The sequence below is a fragment of the Linepithema humile genome, chromosome 5, assembly GCF_040581485.1.
Source record: "Linepithema humile isolate Giens D197 chromosome 5, Lhum_UNIL_v1.0, whole genome shotgun sequence".
Lineage (NCBI taxonomy): Eukaryota > Metazoa > Arthropoda > Insecta > Hymenoptera > Formicidae > Linepithema > Linepithema humile.
Window position 1 is genome coordinate 20,567,264 of NC_090132.1, and position 16,984 is coordinate 20,584,247.

The 16,984-nt window shown below is 26.5% G+C and overlaps 3 protein-coding genes across 3 annotated transcripts; 2 read left to right on the forward strand and 1 right to left on the reverse strand.

The window, feature by feature from the left end:
- Nucleotides 1-1,182: 1,182 nt before the first annotated feature.
- Nucleotides 1,183-8,960, forward strand: LOC105673248 (thyrotropin-releasing hormone-degrading ectoenzyme-like). The gene is made up of 12 exons (XM_067356239.1): nt 1,183-2,189; nt 3,280-3,761; nt 3,838-4,266; nt 5,010-5,169; nt 5,324-5,474; nt 5,782-5,863; nt 6,081-6,466; nt 7,067-7,338; nt 7,512-7,705; nt 7,848-8,150; nt 8,232-8,304; nt 8,478-8,960. Exons 2-12 carry the CDS (start codon nt 3,289-3,291, stop codon nt 8,616-8,618), a joined length of 2,664 nt encoding a protein of 887 aa, XP_067212340.1. The 5' UTR covers nt 1,183-2,189; nt 3,280-3,288; the 3' UTR covers nt 8,619-8,960.
- Nucleotides 8,961-9,361: 401 nt separating this feature from the next.
- ZC3H3 (Zinc finger CCCH domain-containing protein 3) lies at nt 9,362-12,914 on the forward strand. The gene is made up of 8 exons (XM_012368380.2): nt 9,362-9,482; nt 9,662-9,915; nt 10,179-11,073; nt 11,145-11,233; nt 11,329-11,497; nt 11,574-11,732; nt 11,871-12,066; nt 12,457-12,914. The coding sequence occupies exons 2-8, from the start codon at nt 9,876-9,878 to the stop codon at nt 12,868-12,870; spliced, it is 1,962 nt and encodes a 653-aa protein (XP_012223803.1). The 5' UTR covers nt 9,362-9,482; nt 9,662-9,875; the 3' UTR covers nt 12,871-12,914.
- A 1,714-nt stretch (nt 12,915-14,628) lies between these two features.
- On the reverse strand, nt 14,629-16,885 carry LOC105673209 (LETM1 domain-containing protein 1). The gene is made up of 3 exons (XM_012368687.2): nt 15,891-16,885; nt 15,652-15,801; nt 14,629-15,392 (listed from the first exon to the last, which is right to left on the reverse strand). Exons 1-3 carry the CDS (start codon nt 16,740-16,742, stop codon nt 15,213-15,215), a joined length of 1,182 nt encoding a protein of 393 aa, XP_012224110.2. The 5' UTR covers nt 16,743-16,885; the 3' UTR covers nt 14,629-15,212.
- Nucleotides 16,886-16,984: the final 99 nt, after the last annotated feature.

Below are 16,984 nucleotides of genomic sequence, written 5' to 3' on the forward strand. Positions count from 1 at the left end.
GATTACGTCCGAAAAAATATTAAATTTGCATTTAGATATAGTTTAAATAATTCTAAAAATTATTTATATAATAAGTACAGTTTTCACACAATTCCTGTAACAATAGTTGTAAATAACGTACAAATTTACTTTCTATATTTTATGCATAAATTTATCATATTACATATCAAAATTTATTCGCTTCTTTACTGTTTTGCAGTGGTTGTTACTGTGTAACCTTTTAGGAACTATTTACATCACATACTGTATTTATTATGTTAGCTACCAATATTCCTCTTAGTGTTGATTTCTCGAAACAGTACGATAGCAATTAAATTATATTTAATTAGCAATTAAATTATATTTAATTGCTATACTTCTAGCGATCGAGCTATTCGTACGATAGCAATTTATTTATATTAAATTAATATACTTCTAGCATTCGCAAATCAAGACGGTGTTAACTGTACTGTTGTTACAAATTGTTATTTGTTACAAAGTACTATAATTTTAATAAACATATAATTTTAATCTATACAGGTGAGTTATCACAGGTGAAATGTTTCTCATTAAAAACATATAAAAAATTTCTAAAGCACAGCTTTGCATTCTTCAAAACATATTCTTCAGTGCTGCTAAACAAATTTAACGATTCTTTCAAATTTTTTTCTTTTTTGATTTATACTACGTAAGCTGAGATAAACGTAACAATTACCTATCTTGTCCGTTTCAATGTAAAATTTTTTAATTAAATTAAAGTCACACGTTGAAAATTAATTATTTTGACATTTGCAAAATTTTTTGGAAAGATGGATTGTGTTTTTTGAGACCTAGTATACATATAGTTGAAGTAAAAAATTATTTAATTATTTGTAACATTATAACACAACGTAATCTTCTATAAAAATAAAAATTAGTTTGACATACGTATTTTCGGTATTATGTAAATTTTATATATACATAATATTTTTAGTTTTATAATAAACAAGAATTTTTGAACAAATTATGCAGTTTGTAAGATTCTATATTATCTCTCATATTTAAAATTTTGTTTAGTTTTTTGCTACTATCACAAATAATTCTCTCTCTCCTTTAGCTTTTTTCATAAAAATACTACACCGCTTTAGTATAATTAACTATAAGAGCTGTTATATATAATCTTTATTTTTCTTATATGTATAGAAGTTCAATGGAATGTGTTGCAAATGTATGTGTTTTTCTAATCACAAAATTCTTCTTGTAGATGCTTCAAATGGAAATTAGTATAGCATTCCGAAATATCTTTAACGGTTTAATATTAATCGTAATAATTATACTATCTACTGCAAAATTTACAAAAAATGACACTGAATTTAATTACAATGTTTTAAATTTCATATCATTGCATTATGATGTTAAATATTTTATTATTTTTAGTATTATAAAATCTTTTATAATAAAACTTAATAATTTATTTGTTGATGAGTAACTCTCTCCTTTTATTCGTAGCAATATATAAAAATTTATATCAATAGATTTATGATTTAATAAAAATTGATTATGTCCAAAAAATATTAAATTTGCATTTTGATATAGTTTAAATAGTTCTAAAAATTATTTATATAATAAGTACAATTTTTACACAATTTCAGTAACAATACTTGAAAATAACGTACAAATTTACTTTCTATATTCTATGCACAATTTTATCCGATTAGATATCAACGGTCAACAATGTCTCCATTGTTTAGTAGTATATATTACCGTGTGACCTCTTAGAAACTATTTACATCATATAATAAATTTATTATGTTAACTGCCAATATAACTTCATTAATTTGATATCAATTAATATGATAAATATATAGTGAAAAGTCTAATGTTTGTTTTTATTCGGTGATTCTGATTTGACACACAATGAATATAGTAATTAACATTTTCAACATTTAATGTGGATTATTTTTGAAGGAGGCCGGCCGTGTAGAATTCACACGCGAACGGCGAATACCTTTAGCGCGCTCCTGACTATTTACATCACATATTGTATTTAATACGTTAGTTACCAGTATTCCTCTTAGTGTTCGGTGATTTTTCGAAACAGTAAGATAGTTATTCAATTTACATACCTCTTGCATTCGCAATCCAAGACGAAGTTAATTGTACTATTGTTACAAATTGTTAATTGTTACAAAGTACTGTAATTTAAATAAACACAATTTTAATCTATAGAGGTGAGTTACCATAAGTGAAATATTTCTCATTAAAACATATAATAAATTTTTAAAATTCAACAAATACAGTTTTATATTCTTCGAAACATTTTCTTTTGTGCTGATAAACATATTTAACGATTCTTTTAAGTTTTTTCTTTTTCGATTTAAACTACGTGCACTGAAATAAACGTTACAATTATCTACTATATTCGATTATATTCCATATTTTTTAATTAATTCCTCATCAATTATTGCAAACATCGCAAAACGATACGGAACTTTTCTACTTGATTTAACTCGCTCTACCAATACACGAGAGGTGATTCACTTTGTGCAAGACAAATTGTATAAAACAATTTAGTAATAATATTAAGGTTCCAAGAAATTAATAAATAATCTAAAATAAAGAGTGAAAAGAGCCGTTGCTAGGTGTTCGTTCACAAATTCAAATTATATTATGAAAATTACAAAGTTACAGTCAAACGTTTCTGCCTATGTTAAGCCTTCTTCAGTGTCATTACGAAAAAATACATAATAAAACAGTGTCTTGCTGGTCGAAACATTAAGAAAATAAATAAATAATATAAAGTACGCAGAGAATTCCACTCAGAGAATTACTAAGAAGGATTTATTATTTTTTAATATTTCGACCAGTAAGACACTGTTTTATTATGTATTTTTTCGTAATGACACTGAAGAAGGCCTAACATAGACAGAAACGTTTGACTGTAACTTTGTAATTTTCATAATATAATTTGAATTTGTGCACGAACACCTAGCAACGGCTCTTATCGTCCTTTATTCCAGATTATTTGTAAATTGGATATATATTTAATATTTTTAGTTTTAAATTTAATAAAAAATTTTGCACAAATTATGTCGTTTGTAAAATTCCATATAATTTTTCATAATTAAAATTTCGTTTCTTCTTTCGCTACTATCAGAATTCATTCTTTTTCCCTTTTTGCCTCTTTTTATGAAAATCCTACACCACTCTAGTACGATAAACTACAACAATTGTTATATAATCTTCATTTCTCGTATATAGAAGTTAAATAGAATGTGTTGCAAATGCATGTGTTTACTTTTAATCAAGATTTTCTTTCAGAGGTTTTGAATGAAAATTAGTATGGCATTTCGACATATCTTATTAAATGTTGGACTAATTTTAATACTAATAATTATACTATCTACTGTGAAATTGACGAAAAATGAGACTGAAATGAATTACACTTATTTAAAACCTTTACATTATAATGTAAAAATAAAATTTGACGTATTCAGAAATGTTTTTTCTGCGAAATGCAATATTATCATCCAGATCAATCGTCCAACGAAAAATATAACTATGTTGACTTCAAAGATTTTTGGTATAGCAAAAATTGACTTGATTAACAACAATGATAATCAAACAATCAACATCTGGAAATTTTCATTTATCGATCAAATGTACATTTATCTTGATTTTACCCAGTCATCTGTAAATTTATTATCTCCTGGTACGTATATCTTAAAAATGATATATGTCAGTAGCATATCAGATGACGGAGACATTCTCGATCTTTTGCAGATCAAAGAAAAAGACAAAATGTAAGTTAATATAATCAAATTTTTAATCAAATTGTGATAATAATTTTATTTTAATCATACATTAAAAATAAAATAGATTAAATAAAGTAATAAGCGCAAAAGAACTATTTCCATACTGGGAGCCGGTGTTTAAATCAACCTTTAACATTTCTATTTGGCATCATAAAAATTACAAATTTTTTTCGACTGTGCCGATACAAAAACAAGTTGTGGATATGAATAACATGCTGTGGACTTATTTTGACATATCACCGTTAATGTCCGCTGAACATTTATCAATTGTGATAACCACATTCACTAATTTCTTCGCTCCTATTAAAAATGTCAAAATTTGGTATAGAAAAGGGATGCCTGTTGACCTGTTGCAATTTGCAGCAAACATTGTCCATGGAGTTATACAGTATTTATCAAAACAGAATATACAACAAATATTAAAAATAGATTACGTTGTAACGAAGGACTTTGAATACAGTAACGTAAAAACATCGGGATTCATTCTATTAAGGTAATACTTATTAATAACGAAAATTAAAATTAAATAAATATATTTATCTATAATATTCTAAACTTAAAAAAATATTTTAATGTTATTATAATTATTGAAAAATAACTATACATATCACTTGCATCACACACTTTCTGATAAAATTTTTATCTTTATATTCTTATTTTTATTTTAAACAAAAAATTTAAATAATTATTTTTACGTTAAATCAGATTTTAATTCAGATTTCATTATTCAAAGCATAAAAGATAATTGCAATTTATGTTTTACGTACAAGTAAGAAATATGCTACAAAAGTTTTTTTTTCCACCAATAATAATGAGACAAAATCAACAAAATTCTTATCATTTTAAATGTTATACACATTTCACACGTAATGCTGATGCAAAAATGCTCAAAATATTTTTTTTTTATTTAAATAAATTCTATGTAAATATGTAAAATTACAAGCAAAATGATTATTGCCATGTTTTTTTATTGAAAATATAATGTATATTGCTTACTAAAAATATTGTATATGAAAACACAAAGTTGTTTAAATATAACATTTTTTTTTCTTGTCAAATCCAGATTTAACTTTATTACTTTATCTTTACATTTAATTTTAATTAAATTTAATTAATGTTTAATTGTGTCTTTGTAATAACTTGTATCTACTATAATGACAATACACAAATTTATTAAATTGCATAATTATAATAAAAACTTTTATTATATTTATAATACTTGAAAACAATTTTCAGGGAAGAAGATATTATTTATAATAATACATTACATCCTGTTCGCAAAATGGAAGTGGCAAATTTTATAGCACGTGAAACGATATCTTATTGGTTTCATGACGTGCTTTTGTGGTCAAAAGAAGGATTCATTACATTTCTTGCAGCAAATATTTTGAATCAGGTTTTTATATATTTTTACTATTAGTATGCTGCAGTTTTTTATTTTATAATATAAACGACCAAATGTAAATAGCAGCTGTCAATAACGCTAAATACATGTTGCCAAAATTTAAATACTCGACTACATATTTACTCGATCATGTCACGCTTTACAGTCTAAGTTATATAATGGCATGGACTTATTTGTCGTCCAAACACAACAGGAATTTTTACGTCTCGATACTCTTCCTATAGATTCTCTTTCCTTCCACACTCCAAACATCTTTACAGATCATTCACCTAGATCATCTCTTCATTATATCAAATGTAAGTTTAAGTAAATATAACTAAAATATTACTTATAATTAAAGAAAATATAGTTAAACGTATTGATAATTATATGTAAATTCTTATATATATAAATTCGTACGTAATAGAATATAAGAAAACTTAACTACAAATTTATTAAAATTAAGACTACTTATTTATACATAAAAACTTTATTATAAGTATTTTAAGAGTAGGAATTTATACTATTTTAAAATAATTATTATGTCAATAGTAATTAATAGTATATTGAAACTAAAAAAAAACTTCAAACTACTCAACTACTTTATTATTTCAATTGTTACAGCATCCATTATATGGCATATGTTATATACTCTAGTATCTGATTATGTGTTCTGGTATGGTATTAACTCGTGTATGTACATACAGTGAGTAATATTATTTTATACCTTTGAATAATGATAATAATGACGTAAAAATGTAAACGGTAAAACAGATGACATGTTTCAAATTCTACAATTTAAAAAATATAAAAATTAACTGTTTTAAATTAATCGGTTACTTTTAATTACACTTTATGTTAAGAATTTTAAACACCAAATTGCGGATTTATAATTAAGAATTTTTGCCATGTTAATTTTTCAGGTATAATCAGACAAACGTAACAAATATTAGCAATTTATCAACTATCGAACCCTTTTGGAACGTTGTGGCTCCAGGTATACTGAATAGCATACGTAACTTTACTATTCAAGATGTAATTTGGTTAACGGAAGGACATTATTCTGTACTGACTGTGACACGAGATTATTCCTCAAACTCGGTATTGATCTCATATATTATTTCCAATAGTACATTACTTTCTGACATAAAACAATATCGAATGTATGTGACATATACAACAAAATCAGCCATGAACTTTAAGGTATTAAATACCAAAACTGACATTTGGTTATCTTCATTAGTATCGCACCATTATATATATAAGATTGACAATAATGATTGGATCATACTCAATTTGCAACAAGCTGGTAAGTATTAAACAGTAACTTTATTCTACTCTTTTTATTTTCTATAACTGATATTTCATTATTCCATGTTTAATATTAGAAATATGTTTTTTTGTGTATATTAGCAAATTTGTGATATTTGTAGATATTATTTAAGATTGATAATATATTAATATATTGTATGCAGTCACAATTATACACTGAAAAAAAATCTGTTGAAACAATTCGACTTCTTGCATATTTCGAAGAAACAGTTCTACTTCATAATATCTTGTTTGTTAATCTGATTTAATTTTTAAACAGTCTGACTCGATTGTAGTTAGTGCAACTAAATTCTGTTTTACTGAGACTTGGTAGCCAATATTCAATTTTTTTTCAGCATACTCAACGTTTCAGCCAACGATGATCCGCAGCTCTTTGAAATTAACTTATTATTAATTCTAAGTCACTTTCTAATTAATTATTTGCAACACACATATTTGCAATTAATTTCTAAAATATTTTATTAAAAAGTAAATTATTTGTGGAAATGTTTAGAAAGGGAAAACAATATTTGTTAGCATTTCTTGACAAATTTGATAAAGACACTCTAATAATAAAAATATTATTTTTGTGTCATAGGGTACTATCGCGTCAATTATGATTCGGATAACTGGCAAAAACTTGCGGATTATTTATATAAAAATTATACCGATATTCATGTTCTCAATCGAGCTCAAATCATCGATGACGCGTTTTATTTTTTGACGCAAGGACAACTCAAATTCTATTTGTTTTGGAACATTACAAAGTTTCTGTTTGAAGACGCAGACTATGTAGCATGGTATCCTATGATTAAAGCTGTTGAATACATGATGTGTATGTGGCCAGTTCAAAATACTACAGCTATAAAGGTATAATACAATATAATAAAAATAAACTTCTAAAAAAAAAAATAATATATAATATTAAAGCAGTGTATAAAAGAAGTTAAACAAATATGTATATGTATATGTGTAAATATACTTAAATCTTTTTTTTTGCAAAAATAATAAATTTAATATTCTTATTATTTAACAAATTTTAGAAGGAAGTTACAGATAGGTTTGATAGACTTCTGCTAAATATAGGATACATGGACAAATTGCATTTTGAAAATGATTTTACTAAATTTTTAAGAGAAGAAGCGGTAAAATGGGCATGTCTTTTCGATGCTCCAAAATGTAGAGAAACAGCAACCTTCCAATTAGAAAAACATCTTGAAAGTTCTGTTCAAGACAAGTAAGTTGTGTTGTAACCACGATATTTGTGTAAATAAATTTGGTGGCATTATTGCTTTATACTTAATAAACTACTTTAATATTAAATTATAAAATATTGTACTTAAATCTTTGTATACAATATTTTTTTTCTGATAATGTAGACTTTTGAAATGGGAAGAATGGATATACTGTAAAGGTTTAATGGCAGCAAACTTCACTACTTGGGACAAAGTGTGGAATAGATGGAATGCAACATCCTATAATACAATTTTAGAATATTTAACTTGCTCTACAGATACTGAAATTATTCAAAATTATTTGGGATTAATAAGAGAACAAGATTTTGGTATTAGAGTATCAAACAGTGAAAAGATTGCTATTTATCTCCTTATTGTTGCGAAACATGCAAAAAGTGATGCAATGCTCAATGTTATATTCAAATTTTTGATGTTCAAAATGAAAGGGTGATTACTTCGTTTTTTGTTAATATATTTTAATATCTATAAATATTTGTTATATTTGTTAAATATATTGCTAATTTGTAGGGAAGCAGTTAAGCAGATTGCAACATTAATTGTTATTATAACGCACCAGCCTGATGAAAAACAATTCAGAAAGGTATATTTTCTTAAATGCATATAACATTCTCATTACTTGATTTTTTTATATTGAGATTATTTAATTTATGTCACATACGTGACTTGTCTGATTCAAATGAACTTAACGCAATAATTTTGAGAGAAAACTTATATTTATTAGGATCTGTTATATCATCAAATAATCTGTTGTAGATACATGAATTTGTTCAATATCATCTGCCTATACACGAAAAGCAATTTAGTTTTATAGTTGGTGCTGTCAAACAAAAAATCGGAAAACGAAAAGTGGAACAGCATAGACCTATGAGAAATTACGGGCTTTTGAAGATATGAAACATATGAACATAATGCAGTATAACAAGTCAAGCACTTGAATCGATAGAAAATAGTAATTTTGCTTGTTACTGACATGTATTCATATATTAACCATTTTTGTAATCCTCTTCTTATTGTTATATTAAATATTATTTATCGACAATGTCCGTGTATATGAATTTCTTTGCGTTATTAATTCACTACACTGATGTGTGATCTGTGTTCAAACGTGTATGATCAATTCACATTTCAGTCTTACGTTATTGTGTACAGTAACACGGGATAGCTGCGACCCATTCTTTCATATTTGTTATCATTCTATTCATTGCTTTTGTTTTAATAAAATTTATTTTATTTAAATTTTTCTAGATATAAAAAAATCATATTTATATTAAGAAATAAATATTATTTTCAAATTTTGCATTATTAATTGATTGAATATTAGCTATGCATTCGACATGTTCAATATTGTAAGAATATAAATATTGTATACGATCTATATTGTGGCCTCTTATAACAGAATTTCAGTCGCTGAAAGGTGTAAGCGTTGTTTGTTCTTTATTTAGGCTTATCTCCTAAACTCAGTTTTAATAACAAAAGATACTACTAAATGCATATTAGAAAGTGGAAAAATATATGTGCAGATTAATATTTCTGCAATCAACGTATGTATTGCATATTACAGAATCCATTAATTGGACAAAATACGCGTATTCCTTTCTGACGAGCTTCTTTATCGACGTTGGATTTTTTTATCGACTCAGAAGCCGGAGTTTCTCAATTTTCTCACGTGAGGTCTCCAAAATCATTTTAGATTTGGCCGTCGCTGTTGTCGATTCTTCAGAAGAAAATGGAAGGAATGGTTACGTTCAGGAAACCAAAGTGAGTGTCATCGACTTTTAAAACATAAATCTGATTTGGTAGATCTAAAAGAATATATTAATTATAAGTAATTCTTAGTGTCATAATTATTTTCATTGTTTCATACGTAATAGTATAAGTTTCTTATAGTAAATTGTCACCTTATGTTATTGTTGTTCATTTGCTGATCTTTCTTACAGATAAGTGACATTAAAAAGAAGTAAATGAAAAAAAATCATGGTTCTAGTGTTCTAATTCAATATACGAATCTTCAGAAGTATATTCAAGACTTGTTGGAACTGTCGAGAGCATGATTGCAGAGATTGCGCGATTTTAAGAAAACACGTTGAGATATTTTTAGAAACGTGTTATTTATCGAATTTTTTTGGATTGAAAGTGCCATTATCCGTAATTATGGAATTCAAGATGTTAAACGAAATTAATCGTTTAAAAAGTAAGTTTGCAACTCTTGAGAAAATATCAAAACATCTTTTACTTTAGATTTTAATAAAAGTGCATTTATTTTAAACATTTATTGGATAGTCATCTTATTAGGATTAAGATGATAAGATTTTCAAATCTTGATTTTTATTACAATTTTTTTTCAAGTTTTTATATATGTTATTTTTCTCATATAAGTTTTTCTCATTTCTCTTGATCAATTATATCAAATTAACAAAAATAATGTCTTATATATGTATATATATATAATTGCAGATCAAATAGAACAATATCAACAAAAGGTGAATTTGCTGGACACTGAGAAAATAAGTTGTCCAAATAAAAGTTTCAATTTCGAAAAATCAAAAGTTTATCCAAATATAAAGAATCCAGTTAATAATTCTGTTTCAAATACTAAAATATTACCCCATAAATCAACTAACAATGTGTATGTAAAATCTCAATTATGTACCACAAATGTTCATGTTAATCCAAATTTTAAACCACAAAATGCAACAGTGCATATCAATCCAAATATTCATACTAAGTCTTTGATACATATTAACCCAAAAATAATGAATAATATTGCTAATTCAAATCAAAATTTGCAAAATAATACAAGCATGACAAATCTGAGTACAACAAAAACACTCATAGATAATAATACTATCCATAAAAATGTCAAACGATCTATATATGTTAATCCAACATTAATGAAAAAGTTATCCTCTTCTTCTGAAGGAAAGTTAATAAGTAATAAAGAATCGATCATAAAGGAGCAATCTATTTGTTCAAGATTAAAGTGTGCCAAAAGTATCGATTATCGAAAGAAAACTAATAATTCCAGCATTGTGCTTTTATCACAAAGAAAACTTGTGAGAATAACTCGTACTATAAAAAACACATCAAAAATTTCTCCATTATCGCAATATAGATTATCAAAATCTGCAGAATTAATACAGAAAAGATCTAAAACAATATCACCGAAGACCGTAAAAGTTAAACCATTATTAAATAATACATTACAATCTGTAAACACAAACTCTAATTTATTAAAATTAAATATTAATAAATCTCCTAATAAATCTAAAGTGACCAAATATAAAATAGACAGAACCACTTTATATGTACCAAAAAGTAAAAGAGTAGATCGTTCACAAACGAAAATTATGTAAGTATCATTCGTAATTGTATATTTAAATTACAAAATAAACAATTCTTACGAAATTATAAAAATTACAGAAACAACATAGCACAATTTGTTACTATTGGTGGAATTGTTTACAAAGCTTCTAAAAATAAATTAATACGGAGGAGCTCTTCATTGAAACGTATGTATATTATTATTGTATATCTTTTTTTATTATTTAAATGTATATAATCTTTTCATTTATAAATATATATTGCATTAATTTTTTATATTTAGGAAAACGATTAATTGGTGGAAAGAATGATAAACTTAATGTTGCTGTCAATGAAAAAAAACAACGAAACAATAAAGAAACTTTAAATCGCAAATTAGAGACAAATATCACTAATAAAACAAGATTTATTTCCAACATATCGCCGAAAGCTACTTACAAAAACAGCATTAGGTATTATAATATATATTATTATTTAAGCCTGCATACAGACTTATTGATTTTTAATACAAATCAATTTTTTTTATAGTAACAAAGCAAAACAAAGAAGCATACGAATTTTGCGAAATAAAATGCATAAAAATAATCAGCCATGCTTGATATTTCAACGATTTGGATCTTGTCCAAATATTAAAAATGGGGTATGTCCCAAACGACATGACAAAAAGCAAGTGTCGCTTTGCAAAAGGTATATCATTAATATTAAAATTACTATGTTTATATGAAACATATAAAATTATATATATTACATTTCTAATATAAGGCGAGATTTTTTGAACAACATTTAATAAAAACTTAAATTGGACAACATTTTAAATATCATTAGATTTCTTCAAGGAAAGTGTTTCTTAGACAAATGTCTTTTATCACATGATGTTGGTCCTGAGAAGATGCCTACATGCAAGTACTTCCTCGATGGCTGTTGCACAAGAGATGCTTGTCCTTATCTTCACGTCAAAGTCTCTTCAAATACTTCCATCTGTATCGATTTTCTACAAGGATATTGTGCTATGGGAAATAAGGTAATCAAGGTCTTTTATTCCTTTTCTTTTACACTTTAATTAATCACTTTATAGCAATTGTAATCAAATTTTTTTTATTATAATTACTTGTATTTAATTCATTATTTGCTATAATAAATATAATTTATTATGTAATTTAAAAAATCACAAATTACCCTTAACAAATTTATGTTGGTATATGATTTATGCAATAACTTCTAATGCTATTAACTCTACCATGTAACTCGCGCATACGAGTCTGAGGCTATTAATGTAAAGAAACAAATATATTATCTTATGATAACAAAAAAACCATAGATAAACGTCACTGCAACAAGTGGCTTATGCAAATGATATAATATTTTAAAGAAGTTTATTGCAAAGAATGAATATTGATCTATTTATTTGCAGTGTCAACGGCGTCATGAAAATCTTTGTCCTGAATTCCACAAATCGGGGATTTGCAGCAAAGGTGAGTGTTGTCCTTATCCTCATAAATCGCATTCTACTCCTGAAAAAAACGCTAAGTATCTAAACAAAACGCGCGATGTACAAAAACACAAAGCCACATTCGCTACCAAGGATGATTCCTCAAATCCAGAAAGCAGATTAAGGTATTATGAAATAACTGATGATTTATCTGAAGATCTTGAGAAAAAAAAGGAAACGTTAACCGTAGATTCAACAAAGCAAATAAAAATTAACAAAATAAACGAAGTGAATAAGTCTATGGTTAACGAAGATACAGAAATAACGACTTCTCATTATGGCATAAAAAGAAAAAAAATTTCCATTAGTTATATCCCTATTGATTCCTTTTTATAAATTTTTATGCATATGTAATATCAATAAATATTTTTTGAAATTTATGCAATATTAATTATTGTATTAATATATATATATATATATATATATACCTAATGATATATTTAAATAAAAGTATTTATATATTTAGAAATGTCATTTCTTCATTATTATATTTAGAGATTTTTTTTATACAGTGCATACATTGCAAAATTTAAGTTAAACTAATGAATTAAATGTTCCACAATTTTTTATTTACTTATTGAAACTGTATACAAAAAATTTTCTCTTTATTATACTTTATAAATAACTTTCATGCTTAAGTGCTGTAGCTATAAGTTGATATATCTAAATTAATTTAAGTAAGTATCTAAAATGATAATTCTAGATACATTTCTTATATGAGTAGTCGGTTATCTTGGATGTATCATAAATGTGTATCTTAAATATTAATTATATATGTATATTTTGTAAATATATTATAAATTCAATAAAAAAATTTATCAGTTTTCTAAATATTATGTGTTAATGAAAGTGAATTATCTGTAATAATAAACAAAAATTTTTATGACAAATTATATACATTTATATATAATGTTAGAAATTCTTTGAATTTCTCTTTCTTTTTTTATTCATAATGGCATACGAAATCAAAAAACGATATCAAGAAAATAGTGAAATATAATATTATATAAACTAAATGAACAACGTTATAAATTATTTTTAAATTTGAATATTAATATAGACGCATACCGATTTTAAAACACTTAATATTACTATTAAAAGATATTGCATTTATTTATTGGTTGCACGGCGACGAAGAGTATATAAAAATTCGTAAAATAGATCTAGGATATGCTAGGACGAGTAATAATTTCACTGGGAATAGTGAATGTTTAATGTTGAATGAAGGGTAAGTACTCGTTTTTCATTATTGTAGTGATTAAAACTTTATGATTAAAAAATTAAGAAATTTGATGTGTGAGAAGGAGAATACAATTGAATAATCCTTTAAAAAAACTTGGTGGAATAAGAGGAAGTAATCTAAGTTGGTGAAATATTTAAAGGTCATTTTAGACAAAGAGTTCACCTAGAAAATATCTGGAAAATTTGTGTGAAAATGTTTATACATATTTCTGAATGTTAAGAAAACCGCATCCCATCTTTGATTAGATTTAAGAGTTGAAAACAAAGATAATTAATTGGCTGTAAACTGCAATTCTTCATTCTAAGCTACATATACTGTTATGTGATGTCTAAGATGAAAAACATAAGATAATGTAAGATACTGCTTGGTCAAAGCAGTACTTGAGAATATTGGAAATCGGTCTAATAATTTAGTTGGACTTAAAGATCATATGATATGTGAAACATATCATTGACTGGCGATGTTGAATATTGAGCTATCTCATGGTTCATATTTTTTTACCGATCCTTAGCGTTCTTCTTTGGCACTAACTTCGAACGTGGAATGAAAAAACACAGACTTACACTCCGCAAGCGTATCCTCTGGTATAAAAAAATCACTCATTATTATTATTTATATCTTTTTTAGGTCTTTCAATTGGTCTTTATATTTGCTTTTTTCCTTAATTGGAACTTGTATTATTCAATTGCAATATACAAGAAAATAGAGTTAAGTTTTGTACAGTTATACATAGAATATTAATATATTATAAATATAATATACGATGTAAAATCTGTGTAAAAATTGTTTCGTGTTCAAATTTGTATTTATATATTTTATTGTATGAGTATTTAAATAAAAATTTAAATAAATATAAATAATTAATATTTATTTGGCATAAACATCACTAGTGTATATATTTTTTATAAGTAACAAAATAAATCGCATAATTTTCATCTCAGTCTTTATCAGAATTTTAATCTGTATCTCATCGTCTTCGTACGAGTTAGAAAAATCTAAATTCTCGCCTTTGTTTCTATTTTCTATGATAAATTTCTTTTAGTGTATAAAATAATAGTTTATACATATAAATTGTAATACAAATTTTTACTACATGTATACATTATATATATAAAACGATTATAACAGCCATTTTTCTTTTTCTATTATTGCATAGAAATTTACATAGTATACAATATATTATAAATATCTTTGTTAATACCATACAAGAAATAAATATGTAAAGACAAACCAGAAATAATTATTATCTATTTATGAACTGACAAATAAAGAAACGAATTTAATAAAAAATTTCTTAACAGCTAGCGATATAGAACGTTTGAATCAGTGAAATAAATGCTAAATTAATCTAAAAATTTTAAAGCAATTTTTGTGAAAGCTGATATTACTTAAAAAAATATTAGATATCTTGCACAGAAGTTATAAAATTTGTTTTTCACTTGTATATAAGAATCCAATTTGTTGAATGATTATAAGCTAATAGAATAGGATTATGTAATAACAAAGATACATTAGTTTTATTAACACATGCTGATACCACTAACCATTGCTCAAGCCAGCTTCTCATATTTTCTATAGACATATTTGTAGGATTTACACCTCTAAAGGATAATGCCTGAAAAATAAATTAATAACAAAGTAATTTTCCATATGTTTTATGTAAAACAAGATTTATTGAAATAATTCCATATTGATGTTGTGAGGAATAATCTTTAAAATAAGCAAAATAGAAATAAATTACATTATAAAAATAATGATAATATACCAGTGTAGCTTTTTGTGACAATATATAATAAAATAAATAATTAAATTCTTTCATACTAGTGCACATGTTTTTTAGTATTCTGTAAGTACAGTTAATAAAAAGTATCTACCCATCGCATTGCTTCGTTAGGCATCGCCTTTACTCCTCCCTCCTGCACAATTGCACGATCCATTCGCAATATTAGCATACCTCTTTCCATCAACCTTTTTCTTTTGAAAGGTCTCCACAAAGACATACCATGTATTGCTAATAATTCTTTCTAAAGACATAAAAATACTTGCATATAATTTATAGAACAATTTTTTTAATAAAACATCAGTCAGTTATAATTAATACATCTAATCTCACCATGTGTTTTCTTTTAAGATTATCAAGAGAATATGGTGGGCCTGAAAAGAGCTCAGAACAAGCTATAATATTCTTAGTAGTTGGATGTGTGCCGCTTCCCAGACAAGCTATAGCATCTCGCCACTTTATTTTGAGCGTTTGATCCTTGATTGTCTTAAGTTCCGCCTGCATGCATCTGAATAGCGATCGATTATGCTTTAATCTCTTTTTATGATCAGATAGCATGAACTCTAGCCTCTGCTGCAGTGTCCAATAGTGAGATGTCAATAGGTAGCGCGGAAAGTAAACAGCTAAGGGAAAAATAATGTAATTTGTAAACGGAATAGCCGACAGCAGAAACAATGGTGACAGTTTTCGCAGGTCTTTCGGCATCGTGTACATCAACTGCAACTCCTCTCGCGTCAAGCTATCCACGCCGTTTAATCCTTGTTTCTTTATCGCAGAAACGAACCTTTTCAAGTCCGTGTACACATCTTTGCTGCCGACGCTGAACACGCGATACAGCTGCATCGTACGCGGAAATTTCTGTTCCAGTGTGCGCTCATAATTCTTGATGTAATTTATGTATCTGCCAAACCAGTATTTTTTGAGGTTAGCCACCTTGCCTGGCTTATCAACGCTCTTTTCTGCTTTAACGAGACCCCGTTGTATCGCAGTACGTTTTAAAGGCGCCAACGCATTTATGCTTTCTCGTAAACATGTCCTAGATATCATTTTGTACATTTTGAGATTGATCTTTTGCTGGAACACGCTAGCCAAATAGGATACACTATCAGCTGATCCCAAGAGTCCCAAGAGTCCCAAGAGTCCCAAGAGTCTCCTTTGATCTGATGGTTTTTGCGTTAGATTCATGCATTACGCATATGTCGGACAAACCATAAAACAGTGAACTTCTTTATCGATGTTAAACTTCTTTATCGACTTTGACTCTAAAGTTTCGTACTTTCTTCACACGAGGTCTCCAAACTCGTTCCGGATTTGGCCGTCATTCCTGTCATCCGTAAAGTACTTACACTCTGCTGTTACGAAGTTTTATATCTATATAGAACTGCAGCAATGAGATATACCACATACACACACGCACCACTCACACA

Bases quoted from the DNA above. Each gene is read 5' to 3' on its own strand.
- LOC105673248 (XM_067356239.1), top strand. From the start codon at position 3,289: ATGAAAATTAGTATGGCATTTCGACATATCTTATTAAATGTTGGACTA. The intron at 5,170-5,323 runs GTTTTTATATAT...CACGCTTTACAG, and splicing joins CAGCAAATATTTTGAATCAG to TCTAAGTTATATAATGGCAT. The intron at 7,706-7,847 runs GTAAGTTGTGTT...CTGATAATGTAG, and splicing joins GAAAGTTCTGTTCAAGACAA to ACTTTTGAAATGGGAAGAAT.
- ZC3H3 (XM_012368380.2), top strand. From the start codon at position 9,876: ATGGAATTCAAGATGTTAAACGAAATTAATCGTTTAAAAA. The intron at 9,916-10,178 runs GTAAGTTTGCAA...ATATAATTGCAG, and splicing joins CGAAATTAATCGTTTAAAAA to ATCAAATAGAACAATATCAA. The intron at 12,067-12,456 runs GTAATCAAGGTC...ATTTATTTGCAG, and splicing joins ATTGTGCTATGGGAAATAAG to TGTCAACGGCGTCATGAAAA.
- LOC105673209 (XM_012368687.2), bottom strand. From the start codon at position 16,742: ATGAATCTAACGCAAAAACCATCAGATCAAAGGAGACTCTTGGGACTC. The intron at 15,802-15,890 runs GTGAGATTAGAT...TTATGTCTTTAG, and splicing joins ATCTTAAAAGAAAACACATG to AAAGAATTATTAGCAATACA. The intron at 15,393-15,651 runs GTAGATACTTTT...TTTATTTTTCAG, and splicing joins CTAACGAAGCAATGCGATGG to GCATTATCCTTTAGAGGTGT.